The sequence below is a fragment of the Ischnura elegans genome, chromosome 3 (assembly GCF_921293095.1).
Source record: "Ischnura elegans chromosome 3, ioIscEleg1.1, whole genome shotgun sequence".
NCBI classification, from domain to species: Eukaryota; Metazoa; Arthropoda; class Insecta; order Odonata; family Coenagrionidae; genus Ischnura; species Ischnura elegans.
This window is the reverse complement of record NC_060248.1, coordinates 95,846,377-95,864,939: the sequence shown is the minus strand read 5'-3', so window position 1 is coordinate 95,864,939 and position 18,563 is coordinate 95,846,377. Positions and strand designations below refer to the sequence as shown.

Sequence of the window (18,563 nt, the reverse complement as noted above, 5' to 3'; positions counted from 1 at the left end):
ACATCGTCGCAGTTACAGGAACCAAAATTATAGTGAACACGCCGAAAAAAGTGACGACAAAAACTCCCGAGTTCTACACGGAAAAATTCCTTGAAATCAAAATTTAGGTTCCGAAAACCATTATGTCAAGTATAATCTTGCGTACCTACCTAAGAATTCATTTTGCAGAAAATTTGCTAAAACCGTAATCGCAGTTAACAATAGACACACCGTTTTACACTTCGTTTAGACTGACTGTATTACCGCCCACAAAACGAACAACCTTCAACGCCCGCCGCTTCGCGTTTTTTTCTCGCGCGAAATTTAAAAGCCCTTACGTTATCGCGAAGCGAAGGTGCGATAAACGAATGATGGTCTCAAAATTTTCGTGACGTTATCGCGAAATGACGTTAAACGGGGTGACGTAGAACGAGGATTCACTGTAATTCACCCATAATCCAACTTGAAAACTATTCTGGAGGATAATTTAAATCAAAATTTAGTGATGTTAGGGATCCAATCACTTATAGACAACTTGATGTGTAATTTGAAGCTATTCTCATAATAACAAATGAAATACGAGGAACTGAACCAAAATTGTAACTGAGGATACAGTGAAACCATTGTTTATGTCTAATTGCATTTAATATTTAATTTTTGTAATTGTGTATTTTTTGTAAATGTTTTAATGGAAATTTGCTTGTGAATTAGGTCATCATTGCAGTCCGGTCGTGCAGTTCAATGTCTTCCAGCATCAGCTCTTTCATCATCATCTACTGGTCCGTCCACTTGCATTTTGTCCTTCATGGAACTCCAGCTTACATCCTGCAAGGCTCTTCAATCTGCGGCAGAATACCGTCTTTGGCTTTTGGCAATGGCCCGATTCCTTGTTCAAGAAGGTGAGTGTCCTTCCGGAATTGCAATTGAAAAGTTTAAATTCAAATTACCAATAATTGACTTGAGTTGCAGGTACAAATGAGTTTCAGTTGTTGCTGTGAATAATAAGATAATGCACTGAAAATTTTTGATTGTTTATCAAGGAAAAATCCTATTCATTAACAACACAAATATATTTTTGGATACCTATTTTTTAATTGTCGCCTTCTGTAGCATAGCGCGTGAAGTGTCTCGAATAATGAAAATCCCATCAAAATTTTTCACTGGCGTTCAGTTTCAAAGTTTCCTATTCCTGTGACTCCTTATCATTTCATTGCAATCTTAATTTCATGTTACATTTTTTAAACCTTTGTACTTAGGATGAGTCGGTTCTCAAATTTTTTTGGTTCTCGGTACCAGTCCTGTACCCCCCATCGGTTCTCCGTCTGGTTATCGATATTTGGTTCCAAGGATGAACTCTTACTATTTGAAATAATGGCAAATTTAAATGAACAGCCACGAAAAGTGAATGAAAATAATTTCACTAAAGATGTAAATAAGCAGGAAAGTCCTGTTCGACTCGACTCGTTTGAAGACATTCATAGCTCTATAGAGACGTATGTTAATTTGAAAGCACGGAGCCGTGCCTTGGACGGTGCCAGGCAAAAAGTCAGCTTGTTGGAAAGCGGCCGCAGCTACGGAAATGTTACCATGTTGACGATAGTGACAAACCGTCATATGTGTGTGTTATGCCCTTTTTCCGAACTGACGGTGGCTGACCTGAGAGCGTGCTTGAAACCCACCCCACTCATCTAGCCAATCACATAAGAGCGACAGGAGAAAGTGTGTAGGAGCCTGCAGTCTCTCTCCGAACTCCGTGCAGTGCAGATCGCTCTCCAGCTAGCAGTGTTGCCAAATCGAATCGCTCAGCGTTCCTCCGAGAATCTTCTGCCGCCCCCGAAAGTACCTTTATTCCCAATGCTGGCAACGCCGGTCGGCCGGATGGAGGGGAGCAGAGGGGAAAATGGAAGGAGATGGAGGGGAAGGGAGAGGTGGAAGGGGCAGCGCTTCTGATTGGCTACTTGCTATTTTCCACCCAGCTGCCATCAGTTCGGAAAAATGGTATAGCTTAAAAAAAAAAAAAAAAAAAAAAGTTTGGCACCATGTAATCGGATAGTAATGTATGCATTTTTTTAAAATCTTTTTTTCTCTTCCGGTCACGGCAAATTAAATAAGTACGATTATGAATTACTTTAGGAGTATATACAAGGACCACCAATTTTTAGAGCTACAATGAGTCGAAATAAATTCAAAATTTTTATAAGATAATTATCATCTGATGATTACAAAATAAACGAGCAGGTATTACAAAAGCAAATACAGACTTGCAAACATCAATAAAAAAAATTTTCAACTGTTTTGTGTTTGCATAGTCTAGTTTTGTCAAAGCAACCCATTAGAAAGTTGAAACTTTGTATATGTCAGCTGACACGCCCTGCGGCGAAACTCAAGAGGTGTTCGGCTGCCCCCACAGTGGACCTCTGCACAGGTCGCGGTGCCACCAGTAAGGTCACTCTGGTGCATGTGGAACTTATTGTACACTGAGTTGTCATTTAGCCTCATACTGCAGCTGCTCTGCGCAGTGTGTGGTGGCCTTCATTGCCATCTGATGACATCATTATATTGCAACTACGAAAAGTAGATTGACCATATAAAAGAGTTATGCACTTTCTTCTCTTATGTATTATGCTCTCTTACAATACGGTATTTTAAGTTACGAATGAAAACTGAAAGAATCTTGTGCAAGACACTAGTCATGGCCTTGGATATGCTGTAGAACATTTCAGCTTTAAGTGCCATATTCAAATCCTCACCACTGTGCCGAGCCGGTTCCAAAGTACTGACTTAATGCGATTGGTTCTCGATGCCGGTTCCACAGGCAAAGAACCAGCAGTTCCGAGAACCGGGTACCAGAATCGACCCATCTCTACCATTTACCCCTGAATTTCCTGTTATTCTTGTGTGGGGACTAGCCATATTCTTAAAGTATGAGTAAAACCCTGTTCTTAAGTATATCTATTAATTGAACAATGTTTCCCCTGAATTATTTTTATGTGCAGGCATTGAGTGGAAATTGAGGCTTATTTGTGATGAACTTATGGGACCTGCTCATAAGCATGCTGGGTTCAGCAAATCGTGGGAAAGCCACATTCTGGTAAGCCATCATTTTTATAGTGCATGGATTTTTGTCTTGATTTGCTTTTTCGTGTTGTAACAAGTTTTTGACTGCATGAGCTTATTGGCATGGCATTAATTTATGATCTGCATGCTGCGAATTTTAAAAGGCTCTATTTATGCTCAGATCATTACATTTGATGTGATTGTGAAGTTCAAGCCATGCTAATAAATTTCTGTGTCCATGTGAGAAAAAATGTCATAGGATATTTTTAATAAATGGAAGGTACAAAGTACAGGAAATTTCATTATACATTTCAGCTATTTGCTCTCTATTAGCCCTCGCACTATCTAAAGTGTTAAAATATATGACAGTTAATTTTTGCTGAGACCACATAAAAACATTTCATGGGGTTCAGGTGCACCTTACATCACCAGTTCCTACTATGTTGAATAAGTAATTTGGAGGGTGCAAATTTAGTGTGGCCATTGCATTAAGATTAGCTATGATACCTACTTACAATATGTTTCCAGCCCTGCTTGTGGTCTGCTATTTCTTCATTGTGGAACGAATTTAAATATGCGATCCCTTTCCTCTACTAATAATATTTTTTCCCATAATTAGCAGCCTGTAATTATGATCCAAATGGCTACCATCACCATCACCTTGCCAAGTGACCATTTATTGGCTTAATATTAATTTGTAATTAATCTAATCTTTCATCTCTTTCAGGGAATCTCAAAACATTCTCTTCTTAAAGAAATACTCACTGTGATGGGTTCCAACCTTAAGTTACAAAGACTATACACCGAGTACAGTGATCAAATGGAGGTTATATCAGAGGGAAGCTTAGCATTTAGAAAGCAATCTTCTGGGAACAAGAAGGAAATCTGCCAGGATGCAAACGGTGATGTTTAAGAACAGGAGTCCCTAGTTTCCGGTCAGTAGAAATTGACTCATACCTTAGGCAGCTGCCTAATATTTTGTGCCGTGAATCACCTTCTTGTGCCAAAAATAAATGAACATATTTTCTGCTATGTTAAAGAAGATACAATGATAACATTTCGTGTGCGGCCTCAAGCTTTTTGTCAATTTTATCACCTGATTATTTTTTAGACAATTTTTATGAGGACTCCTACAATTGCTGCCATGTGTAAATGTGGTTTAAGTTTAGTGTGTGATTGTGTGTGTGAACCATTTCAGTTGGTCAAGTGCTTTATTAATTTAAAAAATATGTATTTCTCACTCCCATCATCATCGACATCATCATATGTATATATATATGTTATTATAAACCTAGTCATAATATATTGCTAAACATGTGAATTAATTGAGTGCAGATAAAACATATCAAGTTTTTTTATACTCATCTTTGTTAATCTGCTAATGTCAAGAACTGTGTTATCTTAGAAAATCCATTAAATGTCGGTAACCTATCAACTTAAATACTTGGTTGTAAAGTGTTCTGAAAAGTGAATGAATCTGTAAATATTTCACAAAACTGCCATTTCCCCAGTGTTCCTTTGTTACAGTATTTTAAGCAGATAAATTTGAGTCTGTTAATTTCTAAATTGTTGTTTTGATTTCTATTTTCGTGTTCATTTCCCTATTGAAGAATCTGGTGTGTAAAAACTCACATGAAGCTTCTTTGATATAAAACCATGCAAAATACCTATGTTCCTGCCTATTGATCATGAATAACTTCATTTCTTTTTTTTTGTGTAATCCTGGCAAGAGCTCTCACCGTGAAACGTTTCTGGAGAAGTAATTTAAAGGCGAGTCTGAATTCTTGGGGATACAAGATCCAAGGCATTGCTTCAAGGATATGAGAGTTCAGATATGCTTGAGGTCAAGTTTGTTCAGTGTCTTCTCTTTATAGATGTTATGGATACAAAAAACTGAAAAGGAAGGGGGAAAACAGGGGAAGCTAAAAATGTCATCAGATGTAAACATTGGCCATGACATTGACTACAAATGAACAAATAATGTGATGCATGTGATGACTTTAATATATATTTTGCTTCTCTGACTATTAGGAGTATGTTTTACAGGACGAGGTATATTTTGGCATTTTTATGCCATATTATGGCTTTGAGGCACTCATTTTCCTTAATTTGCAATCATTGCCTAGGTGGTGCATTGGCTTATAGAAATGTGCATATGTTGAGGATTTTAATTTTAGTAAGCCTATTTGATTGAAGTTTTAACTTAGATAAATTTTTCGTGTTGTTTCAACCGTTGACTTTTCGATGTTAAAATGCTGCTTCAAAACCCTTGACCAGTCTGTGTGAAACATATTATGTCTTGTTCTAGTGCATTAAATTTTACAATTTGAATGTATACACAGGCATTACATTTCCATATTCACACTTTCTGCAAATTAGATAGACAAAGGCACAGTCTGAAATATTTATGCCAACATCATGACCACTTTCATTATTTTAATAAACATTATCCTACCATACCTATCCAACATATTACCTGTCTTGAAACCCATGTACATAATTGAGTAATTTGAAACCTACTTAGTAAATAATTGAAAGACACTTGAATCCATAAATCCAGAGAATTCTGCATACTGATGGCAATCAAAATGTTTATGGAAGCACACATTTTCCAAGCATCGGCTGGGTGACCTCATACGGATCCTTGCGAGGACATTGAAGGCGCATCCTACGAATAAGGACATCCTTCTGCATGGCCACTTTGGGCAGAAGGAAGCATGTGTGACCTTGGGATGATCATTTGAGGTGAATTCAGATGCAGCTTTTGTGGCTTCAATGTGAGAAAGATGGTTAAAGAGCATCTTATAAAATGTGCAATCGAGAGGCAACGCTATTTTGTTTAGCACTTCATAGTCTAGTACCTTTGCATTCAACTTCCTTAAAAACATTTTGTTGGATGCAGTACCTGTGTTATAGTTTGATCCCTCCCTCTCATGATATATGATGACATTTTGATAACTCATAGGCCTTAGGTCAATTTTTATGCAGCTTCTGCACAGATTGGTACATATAACTCATTAAAATGGAAGGTTACTTTTACAAGAATCATTTTTTTGTGTGACAATTTTTTACCAATGAATTTGCACTTTCATGGGTCTATTTTGTGCCATTGCCAAGTGATGGCACTGCACTCAGTGTGGCAGCCTGCCTGCGACTGCAAAGATATGTGGTGGCCTGGGGCAGCCACTGTTTCTGGAAAATATACCATGCGAGCCCAGGGAAGGGTTAAGGCTCACTAATTTCTGAGAAATCTGTTGCTGCCTAGGCTTGAAGGTTTACATTAATTAAAAAAAAATCTCTTGTATACTAATTTTGACTCTGGGTTGTCAGTTTTTCCTAGGCATTTTCAATTACGCAAAGAAGCCTTGGAACACCCCAAAACAAAATCTTCCAATTGCGAGTTAGGCCCAGGGAAAGGAACTGGCCCCTGACCCTGAATGTGTGGATTCCACATGGCTGTGGCTTAATGTTGGTCTTCACAGAGCTTTACCCCCATCAATCCAAACCAACATTTAGGTTGAATCACTGTGTGAGTGATTCTTTTAGCTTGGTTACATGGAATATTTTGGTAGTCACTATCTCCTGTATTCCCTTTCACATTGAAATTCCCTCTTCAATCTAACCTATTCACTATTTTTCTATCCACAAACCCTATTCTCTTACTTTCCCTCCTTGGTTTTCAATATCCACCCATCCAACATTGGTTCAGCATCCCCTCCTAGCTTTATACTCCCTCCAACCATCAAATTAGATACGCGTAGCCCTTGAATAAACTTTATATAAGGGAAAAATTTTATCCCCCCCCCCACCCCCCCAGTATTTTATGTAAGGGGAAAATTTGCTCGGTGAGATAGGTAATTCAAAAAGAGTGGTGAATGAACATTGGTAGCCAAAGAAGGCCGAGACTTAAAATATTTATTGCAAATGTTATCTTATTTCCTAGAGTTGGTGAAGGGTTTTGACTAGGGCTAGCTAAATTCAATGAGGACACCAATTAAAATAGCATGAGATTTAAGTGAAGGAATACTATTTTGCCACATGTTTAAGGCTCAAACTATCCATGTGGATTATTGTTAAAATGATATCCCTTTTTGAGAATGTTCTCGAACTTTCTTGATATTCTCAGACTGAACGCTGCACTGGACAACTATTTCAGGGTATGCAATAGGAAACATCTGGTGTAGACCCTGAGAAATCAGATCACTGCACTTAGCTACTGATGAAAAGGATCTTGGGTTCAAATCCTTCCAACTTCATGAAACAAAAATCCCAGAAGTGTATGAGGTATCACTGGGATTCAAACTGGCCCCCTCCTCTGATTACATACGTGAAATTCATACCTATGGCTTAGCCTGTAATAAGCTCCACCTTCACCCAATCAAATTCAATTTTTGAAACACTATAGTCTGTTCATGCGGGTGAGAGTCCGCACACTCTCGGATGGCTTTGCTGATAGGGGAGGGGTAGTACCGAGAGAGGGAGGAGGAGCAAACATAACGTTGCCAAATGTACACAGCCGCCCTACTTCGCCACTGAAAACGTGTGAGTCATAGGTGACCACAGGTATTTTGGCCCCGGCACCGAGAAACCTAATCATTTGGAAGACATTGGGGATAATCCTTTCACAAAAGCCCATAACATTGTCAGCTACCGCACTGAATGAGGCACTGTTGGAGGAAGACATACTTGGTCGCATACAAGGAGAACGTGTGAGGTTTGGCAACACTGCCCCACTAGTAGATTCATGATGTTCACTCGGCGGAGGTCTCAGAGCGACTCACTGAGGCCATGCCTACTGTTTGCTGATTGGCAAAGGCAAAGTCACATGTCGAGAAACTTTCCCTCTCCTCATCTTCACTTGCTTTGGCAACACCAGCTCACCCGCTGAGATAAAATGAACAGAGTATTGTGTTAACATTTTGTTGTACATGTTCCAAAAACCACAAACCTATTATCTGCATCCTCTTGAACAGATAAGCATTCCTAGGATGATATTTATTATGACTCTATTGCCTGGCCTCTATTGCTAATGGGTGTGGCACCTCTTCGAGCAGGCTGGCCAATATGTACCAGGATATACATATTATTTTTATGAAAACTTAAGTCATGAGAAAGCAGGTGGTATTGTCCTGAAATGCCTGCTCAGAAGAGCTCCTTAAGATGACTCCATTAACACAAAAGTGATAAGGTATGTTCTCTTCTGACCCCTTAATTTTAAGTTGAGCTCTTCGGATCTATTACAACCTCCATTTGTTTGATGAACTGTCAATGGTGTGTACACATGATTCGTCTTACAAATGATGATTTATCACCCTCATCACAGCACTTTCAGTGTTTATATCTTGCAGTATCCATTTCAATTATGCAGCTATAAATCATGGAAAATTTTAATGTGTCAATAAATAAGCTTATAATAGCTTTACATAAATTTAACATTGGTATAAACAAACATTTGAGAACAAATTACCAAGGTTTAACATTAGATAAATTAAAAACAAAGACAACGTAGGAACAAGTCACGCACAAACATCAAAAGTATGGTTGCTCATCCAATTTCAACTTCTCAGAAACTCAATTTATGATAGAACCATTACCACTCCCTTTTCTCAAATTGGAGCTATGGATTAATCCAATTTTGAAAATTTTCTACCAAACGAATAATTGTTAACAACAACTGTATGAAAATACAAAAATAATAATTGCCGCTTCTTGCAAGAACTATTAGTCCAAGAAAAAGTCACTTAATTGTGAGTACTCTTGCCTCAATCATGCTTAAACAATGTCCACCCCTTCGGTATTCTAGCTGAATCGTGGATTTTAATATGAGGCATTGCCTCCTTCAGCATGTTGATATGCTTTTCTGTCTGTTCACCAATCACTCCAGGACCCCGGCAGCTTCCAACCATCAGTAACTCTAGATGAGGAGCATTAGTTGGGACATACATCAAGCTTCGTCCAACAAAGCGAGAGCAATCCCACAAATTCATAGACCTTGAACAGGAGAGGAATTTGGGGTTAGTATATTTCACTCATTCTAAACCAACATATAGTGTTAGAAATGGTTTTAATCCAACACTAAATAGAAATTCACCCTTGGGTATGTACAACAGTAAATACATTCAGGGAAAAATCAAAAAGGATAATGGTAAACAATGCTAAGGATAAGTTTTGCCCCAAGATTCTGATGGTAATATCTGGCGGCTTTTAATAGCACGGATTTGTATTTTATTGCATCTCAAAATACTGCTCAAATTTTGTCTAATTGAGAAGGGCAATTTGGTATTATTAAACACAGAAAAACCTTCAGTTGATTCCAGAATTTGTACAGGAATAATTTTAATTGTAAATACCTGGTTGCACCATTAATACGTCTACACAAGTCGATTCCAAGATAAACGCAAACGTAGAATGGGGTGCCTATTTCTAAAATTTGGTGAACAAATGTTCAGAATCAAAACTGGATACATTTTTCCCATGTGAGATCATGCCCTGATAAAAGCAGAGTTTTTACATGATACCATTTTTAAATTAGGTGTTATCGCACTGTCACTGTAATGAACATATGCACCAAGCTGTGCACAGGTAACCTCAAATGTTGTGATATACATATAAAGAAGAAACTCTGGTATCCCTGTTAAAATCAGTCTGGTGGACCCTTTAATTGGTACTACTAATGGGAAGGTCTACTCAAAAGCTGAGCTTTACAGCAAATGACTTTTTACATCTGATAAATACTAATTCTTTGGTTCAAGGGTGACCAGTTTGGGTGAATAAGATATTGCAATTCCACTCAGAATATTGGCCACAGAAAAGGATCTTTCAATATTTTGGGTGCACAAATGCAAACACCTATCTGTCATTCCAATTCATCAAACTCTCCAAAGGAAACCAGAAAAGAAACATTTTAAGGAGATTATTAACAAGCACAAATCAGTTTCCGTTAGGTTTATCATCTTACCTTAACCTATGGCAAAAGCATAAAACACAGCGAAGTCCTTCATCAGTCAGCTGATGGCACTGGGCCAGGGAGAGGTGTTCCAACTGAGGATGCCTAGAAGCTATCGCATGAATAGATGCATCATCGATTGCAGGGCACTCAACCAAGCTTAGGTGTTTCAGTTTTGTGTTACTAATCTCCCAGCCTTTTGAGTTATAAGTATTGTAAAAAGTTGATATTAGCACTGCAGACCGTAGCCTGTAAGCTTGATTGACTCTCAATGACACTAATTGAGGAAGCTGAGTAAGCATTTTAATGAGATTGGTAGAGGTGATATTCACTGCATTATAAAGGTGAAGAGCCTGAAGAGATGAACATTTTATTAGTTCCTCAAAATGATCCTCCATCATGGCAATGGCATCAATATCCAAAACCACCATTGAGGTGGTGATAAAACTAAGTATACGTGGTGAATGGGAGAGATGATAATGAGTGGGAGTATGTCCATTATATTCTCCGTTATACCAGTTGTATATTGCGTGAAAGTAAAGTGGATGTGAACGAGATCCTACACCAACATGAGATTTCAGGAGTGACACTACCCATTCGAAAGCTCCCTGACGGTTTCCTACCGTCAAATCAATGCTTTTTAGCTTAGGAAGTCGTTCCAATGTCTCAAAGAAGATCCTACTGCGCAGCTCTATTCCAATCAATGTAATAGTGCTAAGGCGCCGACATGCTCTTAGAACTTTTAAAAGCACCGAGGATGGTATGTAGGAATTGTTTTCAGTATCACATGGCAGATAGAACAGACTATTGTCCAGAAAAATCGATTCCACCGATTTCCAATTAAAATCAGAAGGATTGGTTGAAAAATTGACCGCATAGGGACTTAGTCTCGAAGAAATTGGATTAAAGTTTTGTCGGATAGAAATCCGTTCTAAATGCCGATTACTTTGGCTCACTTCTTCCAAAATAACTTTGACATCAGCTCTGTGAGAAATTTCCAAGCATCTAAGCTGGGGAGCTTGGCGAAGGAGGCGTATAACTTCTAGCGAAGGAATAGTGTCCCCTTCAAATTTCAGTTCACGCCACAGAGAAGGATGACGAGAAAAGAGAAACCACTTCCTACAAACAGGCGCAATGCAAAGATTTAATTCCTTGACACTTAGGTGGGAAAAAATCATTATGACAATTTCTTCCGGGAGTTTTGTGAAGGGTATTGCACGCTTAGGAGACACTCTTCTTCTAGAAATATCGTATTCTTCATCAATAACCCTCTGCTCAATGGAAGAAATGAGAGATAAAACTTTGGTAGGCCTGAAGAAATATCTCGAACGATTACGAGAATCTCTCATGACACGGCCTTCTTTAGTAATACTCTTCGATGTATTATTCATCATCAGTCTAAAATATGGAAATAAAAGCAAAATATATCAGAATTCATAGGCTTTCACCTTCAAAACAACTTAAAATAAAATTTACTGGACTTTTAACGGCGGTAGGAAATTACAACAGTACCTTCGATATGAGTTCACGTTTTAAGTTCTGCACACAAACTAAATACAATATATTACCATGAAGAAGCAAAGAAGCCTTATAAATTGATATACTGCAAATAAACATAAACAAAAAGTTTGAAGATACGATTACGTCCCAATCGTTGTTTACTTCAACTCAGGACAACATCATAACTTCTTGTTTTGCCGCTCTACAGTGCATTGTATCAGTCGTTTGTTTGTTTAGTAATCTCTTATTTTAAATTTAGTAAGCTCACTGTAGCTGAAAGTTGTCTGCCAATGCCGTTCATTCATTATTCAAATTCATTTATGAGACTATCAGTTTTTAAGTTAATAGCCTTCGCATGCTCATAGCGGCAATCTTTGTCACAGTTTCACTTTAGTTGATAGGTGGAGGACATGCCACACATAAAATTCAACAGAAGATCAAGTTCACCCTCCGAGAGGCATAGAGCTCAGTCTCGAGATATTCCAAATCAAGTTCTTCATCATGCGTTTCGCTATTTTTCAGATCCTACTCAAGAGATACGAAATGCAAGCAAAGACTGGACGTCTTTGGACGAATATCCGTTCATGTGGACCAATCTGGTATTCCGAGGAAGCAAGACTTCGACGAACACAATATGCGACATTCTTCAAAATGTACGTAAAGTTTTCTGCAAATTGGCCATACTTTGTGAGAAAAGTTAACTTTATGTTGGATTGTTTTTATTGGGTGATTATAATGGGTGTAACTACTGGAAATTTCTGTTGCATTCCCTCATATAAGTTGTCTACGGGCGAATTACATTCGATAGCAATTATTTAAGTATAGCATCTATCATTAACGTCAGTATCTGAGAGGGGTCGATAGGGCTGGGGTTGCAGCTACAGACATATTCACCTCTAGATAAAGCTTATGGGCAAACTCGTCTAAAATTCTCATTTAATTAAAATGTTAAGCAAATTCCTGAATGCCATAATATAGAGGCTTGAATCGTTTTAGAAGGAGTTACCTCCTTCATGCTTATTCCATGAACTTCGCGTATCAACTCATTCGATAGGTACGCTGCGAGTAATTGAAAACAATCATGGTGCCTCCCCTATATATCGGCATACTCTCCTTCGAGATTGTCTTCTCCGTATTCCTCCTTGTGCGTATTTCGAATGCTCCATAGGTTGGAGCATCTTTTTTTATCCTTCCTAGGGGGAATTATCCATTAATTACTTGAGGTGATATTGGCGATTTTTCAAAATGTGTATTATCAGTGTAAATACGTAAATCTATGCCTCATATTCGTTTTACCTATTTATAAAAATTGTTTAATTATTTTTATTTGAGATTAGTTAAGACTAGTACCTATTTATGATTAATAAGATAGCAATTTTACACTTCTTCTTGCGGGAAAAAATTACCTGATACTTGCCGGGACCCCTCGCCCACGTGAGATTGGGTGAGAATCGGATTGATCTCCTCTACCCTCTAAACGCCTCACGTAATTAATGGATGCCCCCCTTAACGAAGGTCCACTTTCTCTGCTGTGCACCGCTGCTTTTCACGTCAGACTCTTAGTTTACTGCCATCGGCTCACGTGAATTCAAGGGCGTATTTTTGCTCAGGCTGCATGGCTATGGTCCCCCATCACCATGAAAAATTACAAATTAGTAAGACTAGTTCCTAGTTGTAGATGGTTGCAGTAACCAAAATTGGCGATGTAGACGACCGGAGATCTGCAAGCGCACAGCCAGGTTAGTTAGTTTTCACGTCGTACTAGAGCATGTGGGATTGGAAAGAAGAAACTGTACATTCTACGCCAAGGGCGCAGCTAGGAATTAAGGCTGGGAGGGTTTAGGTGCAACTAATACCGGGGTGTGTAAGGGTATGGAATACCCACCAGGATAAGCGGTAGGTGCGACATTAATAAATAGGGTGGTTTCCTATTATTTTTTATTGCCTAAATCGAAAGATTATTACTCCTGGAGTACGCATTTCACGCTCTTAGATTTTCGAATGACGATTTCTATTTTTCGCGATAAAACGAAAAGTGAAAAATTTCAAGCGCGTGAAAACACGACGGCTAAGTATGAATGCCGGGAAAACTCCGTGTGACGTCGTTCTGGTTCCAGCTGCCGCAAGTGAGGTGACCTTGAGGCGAGGCTTTGAGCGCTGGTACGACGCAGGATGCTAGCAAGTAGCAGAGTACCCTGCTAGCTGGTAGCGCTTGGCTTAAATAAGGATATTTAATACCTTATCAAACGAAGAAAACTTTCCGACCTTAGCCAGTTTTAATAGGTGATTATTAAGACATGTTTCCCTGAGCTCTGTGCCTCATGCATGCATTGGTAATCTCAGACGATGTAAAACTCCTATCTACTCGTATAGAAACTAGGTCCCTGTGACGTCACGTGGAGTGGCATCGCATGGGCGCCAATCTGGCCTTTTTCAAATGAGGATAAAATTGACCATTGCCATTCGTCTTCACCGGTATTTCTAAAACCAAATAATTTGCATATTATGAGTACACTAATGGTGGGTAACGAATCGCAATCAATACCTTTCGTTTTCTTTGATGAAGGAAACTACCCTATTGTGGAATTTTAAGATAAATGGTTCAAAATGGTGATTTTTACGGCTTTCTGGGGGATATTTTATTAATCCTTACAGTATTCTATAAGTAATATCATTCCAATTAAGTAAAAGGGATAAAACTTAAAAATTTCTCTGAGCTTTATCACCCAAAACCCCCCCTCGCTGCGCCACTGTTCTACGCAACATCCAGGGTGAACTGTGATGCATACGTGTGCCGAGCTTCCAATGAATGTCACATTAAGAACTTAATGCAAAAACTAATTAAACTGGATATATATGTGGGTACATTTCATCTTTGATTCATTTATCTATGTTGAAACATAGGAAAGTTGTGATTTCTCGGGATAATCACAAGACTTTCTTCCACCCTTAACTTTGATAGACGGATGACTACCTCATTTCTCTTGCATAAAGCTCACCACATGGGCGTACCCAGGGAGGGGCAGGGGGGGCAGATGCCCCCCCCAGAAGCAAAAGTCTTTATGCAAAATCAGTACTGATTTGAAATGAAAGTGTTCAACAAATTTCCTTTAAACCCACGAAAAATGATGTGTGTTAGTATAAGATTTGTAACTAAAATAAAGCTATTTTTTCAAATGTCACAACTTGGCTTGCCCCCCCCCCCCCCCTAGACCATTGACTTCCCCCCCCCCCCGCTAGACCATGGCTTGCCCCCCCTTTATATGATCCTGGGTACGCCCTTGGGTCACTACCAATTCGAATATTTTTGTTCAGGCACCGATGTTGGAGTGTCTCGAACTCATCAGAATCCCGAAGGTTGAGACAGTTTTGCGACATCTGTGCCGTTGCCGACATCAACTGAAGCATCTGTCCATCAGATTCTGCCACTCGGGTGAAGACCTCGAGTCAATGGTTTCTATTCCAGAAGCCACACTCCGTCACATCATCCAGTGCTGCCCACTTCTGCAATCCCTTGACATTGAGGTAGGCTATCAACCACGGGTGCCCAACCCCTTCCTTTCCCTCTAAGGCCCAGCGCACACGGAACGACTATTTTGTGACCACAGTTGGGAACAGTTGCGTCTGCAACCAGTTTGCAACCGAAACAAAACTTCTGTCCGCACACGGGTGTAATGACAAAGGGCTGGTTGTAAATCAGTTTCGTCCATTGTGCAATCAGTGAAGTGTTTATTTAGTGCGGTCCGTGTTGTTTTTTAGCCCTTGCCTTGGCCGTCAGCGCTTACTATCGCTGAGTCAGGCGAAGAAGACGCTGTGAACTATTATCTATACCAAAGACGTTAGATAGTTTGTGTTTGTTCATGACGTCATGCTTCTCCACTGCTCCAACGAGCTTCATGTTGACTTATTGATCATTCATTTTGAGATCGACACTATACAGCCGTCAAAATACCACCAAAACACCACGTGGTCTCGTGCAACTGAAGTCTGCAACGCAACTGCAACCGCGGGCCCACGGTTGCATGTGACTGGTTTCAGACTGTTTTGAGATCGTCAAAAACCAGTCGCGTCGTGTGCGCCTCCCCACTCAAATACAATGTCGAGGTCACAAAACAGTTGCGCGCGCAACTGGTTTGCAACGGTAGTTGTAAAACAGTCACACCGTGTGCGCTGGGCCTAATGCTGATGGAGGTTTCCTACCAAAAAGAAATGGTATCTCCCCTCCGGCATTTCAATTGTATGCATTTTAATTATCCCCCAAATTTTTTATTCCCATTAATTTTTTCCGTGGCGCAACTTCCTCCACCCCGTTTGTACGCAGTCCTGCAATAAATATGGAATTATTTGGCTTTTTTGTTGAGGGGTATAGAGTCATTTGACCCAATGAACTGCAGAGGAGTTCAGGAGTTGATTTCGTTCTGGAAAATGAGTGGAGAAGTCAGGTGACTCTGACTCGAGTCACCTGGTTGAGGGGAATGAGAATGATCTTCTAGCCATCCGTCCGAATACACCTCGCGGACATCAGCACTCCTGCACATTTTTGAGGAATAACATCTGAAGCATTCCCTATCACGAGTCGGACAAAAATCGTCGCGATCGAAGCGGCCACACCGTTGATAGGAATCGCCTCTCTGAGGTCCAATCCTCGGTCTGGTATTCCACCGTCATGATGCTCGTCGTTCAGCACTGAATTATCTTTTGCAATACACCACAAAATGGTAATCAAGTTAGGAAACGTAGCAATAGTGCAGGTGTGCACCCAGCAAAATGTAAGACGAGCAACTAGAGGAAGTTGTGAGCACAGTGAAAGAGAAAGGGTATTTGATAATAAAAATAGTCGCATACTGGCGCCTAAGCCGTAAATCGTTCTCGTTTATGCTTATCGCCCTCTGATCTCGATACTCATACACTCGTAGCGTAAGTTTATGTCTCTACCTTGTTTACAACTATTGGACTGGAAGTATCTGTTGTCTAGAAGCCAGTTTTCGCTGCTGGAAGGGTAGCATTGGTGAACTTATGTGTACGATTTTCGTTTCCCACTGTGGAATTTGTCATAAGCATTCAATTAATTTAGATTCCCCGATCTATTCTCCGATGTGGGTGATTGAGGGGGTGATAGGGCGTTCTCCCTCCCTCCCATCGCGTTGGATTAAAAAAAATATTAGATGATAAAATTGCTAAAATAAAAAAAACATCAAACACAACAACAAAACTTATAAACTAACAAGGGGAGTGCCCCAGAACTGGGTCTCAGATTTCAATCAAACTTTGTAGAGCTGTAGTCCATCGGAAGCTGTCCGTAAATCACCCCCATATGGGGTTATATGACCAACGTTAAAAAAAACGCAGTTAAACGTTTACAGGCGTAATATATTCCTAATGGAATGTCTAAGATAATATGTAATTTATTTATAGTCTGTTCATTTTATCTCGGCGGGTGAGCTGGTGTGGCCGAAGCAAGTGGGGATGAGGGGAGGGAAAGTTTCTCGACACGTGACTTTGCCTTCGCCAATCAGCAAACAGTAGGGGTGGCCTCAGTGAGTCGCTGTCAGACCTCCGCCGAGTGAACATGGTAAATCTGCTCGTGGAGCAGTGTTGCCAAACCTCACGCGTTCTCCTTGTATGTGACTAAGTATGCCTTCCACCAACGGTGCCTCATTCAGCGCGGTAGCTGACAATGTCATGGGCTTCTGTGAAAGAACTATCCCCAATGCCTTCCAAATTAGTAGGTATATTGTCTCGGCGCCGCGGCCAAAATACGATGTGTCGACTCACACGTTTTCAGTGAGAAAGTAGGGCGGCTATGTACATTTGGCAACGTTACGTTCGCTCCTCCTCTCTCTCTCGATACTACCCCTCCCCTATCAGCGAAGCCATCCGAGTGTGTACGGACTCTCACGAAAGCTCACCCGCTGACATAAAGTGAATAGACTATAGGATGTGCGAGCACTTGAAAATTAGAGCCGAGTCGAGTAGTTGGTACTCGACTCAAATGCTTCGAGTACATGCATGTCGAGTCGAGTGGTTTTGCTTACAGAGTTGTCAGTGGCCAGTAGGGTCAGAAATCTGCCGACAGGAAGCGCTCTCATCAAACTCGTATAAGAATAGTTTGCAAGGTCGATGGATCGTTTAATTAGTTTCACGTGGCTTTATACGTAGCAGTTAACTACTATAACTGTCGACATGAGCGCCTAATACGTTTTAGTCGGCGGCGGCTGATCCTCTTCCAATCCGGCGGCATACTCAATGTAATCGTGGTGGACTGCTACATCGCCCATACCTCTTTTATACGAAGCTTTTATACCCTCCGGTATTTTCTTTCAAACGCCAGGGTAATTCGTAAAAATTAAGCAGGGATTCAGTTAAGTGGCATGGCTCTGTAGCAAGTCTCACGAGCAAGACGACGAAAACAATGAAAGGCGTTAGGTTTTACTTCAAAATAATTCTCTCTAAATGAGTAACATCGTACGTTGTGTCGGCGCTGGATCTGAAATACTCGTGGCCCATTAGTTTCCTATACAGGTAAAGGCAGTACCTCGGCCCAGTGGCGGATACAGATGGGGGGCGCCCCCCCCCCTTGCGGGGCCGCCCGAATTACCAAACATTGCAGAACCACAATTGTGACTTTTTTATATCATAAGACGGCATGTATTGTATATGAGTATAATCGCTTTAATTAAAATGTCCTTAAACTCTGTTTGTAACCTGATCATTTCTTATTACGATAAAAGTAAAGGTTACACAAGATATCTTTTGCGGCCCCCCCCCCTGAGTTTTTTTCTGTATCCGCTACTGCCTAGGCCTCGCTCGAATACCACCCTCCCTCCCTTGTCGAACGATAAGCTCGGCTTCCTCTCCCGCTCATGTTTAGAACCCATTCGACTTCAAAACGCACTCGCATTCGCGCCGATTTCGCCATTTTGGTATCCGAAACGGGCGTCGGCATGGTGCGTTGGCGCCAACGTCCACGGTGCGTTCCGAACAAGGATGTTTTAAATATATTATATTTACTACCTCCTTGGTTCCGAGTCACGCATCATGTGCATCGATGAGCATCAGGCCGTTCCGAATTAAGCATTGA

General features: G+C 40.3%; 3 protein-coding genes across 6 annotated transcripts in view; 2 read left to right on the top strand and 1 right to left on the bottom strand.

Moving 5' to 3' along the window:
• Nucleotides 1–4,602, top strand: part of LOC124156177 (protein HIRA) — a 37,668-nt gene extending 33,066 nt beyond the window's left edge. For all 3 annotated transcript variants that reach the window (XM_046530553.1, XM_046530552.1, XM_046530554.1), the window contains exons 15-17: nt 691–878; nt 2,976–3,070; nt 3,764–4,602. In XM_046530553.1, coding sequence (XP_046386509.1) covers nt 691–878; nt 2,976–3,070; nt 3,764–3,949 — 469 coding nt within the window. In that variant the 3' untranslated portion in view covers nt 3,950–4,602. The remainder of the gene's footprint in view (nt 1–690; nt 879–2,975; nt 3,071–3,763) is intronic.
• A 3,807-nt stretch (nt 4,603–8,409) lies between these two features.
• LOC124156175 (dynein regulatory complex subunit 6-like) lies at nt 8,410–11,673 on the bottom strand. The gene is made up of 3 exons (XM_046530548.1): nt 11,495–11,673; nt 9,995–11,380; nt 8,410–9,027 (listed from the first exon to the last, which is right to left on the bottom strand). The coding sequence occupies exons 2-3, from the start codon at nt 11,374–11,376 to the stop codon at nt 8,799–8,801; spliced, it is 1,611 nt and encodes a 536-aa protein (XP_046386504.1). The 5' UTR covers nt 11,377–11,380; nt 11,495–11,673; the 3' UTR covers nt 8,410–8,798.
• A 138-nt stretch (nt 11,674–11,811) lies between these two features.
• The window catches only part of LOC124156174, a 21,204-nt gene continuing 14,452 nt past the window's right edge, over nt 11,812–18,563 (top strand). Inside the window, exons 1-2 of one of the 2 annotated variants that reach the window (XM_046530546.1) lie at nt 11,812–12,135; nt 14,798–15,007. In XM_046530546.1, coding sequence (XP_046386502.1) covers nt 11,893–12,135; nt 14,798–15,007 — 453 coding nt within the window. In that variant the 5' untranslated portion in view covers nt 11,812–11,892. The remainder of the gene's footprint in view (nt 12,136–14,797; nt 15,008–18,563) is intronic. The other variant, XM_046530547.1, reaches the window with a different exon arrangement.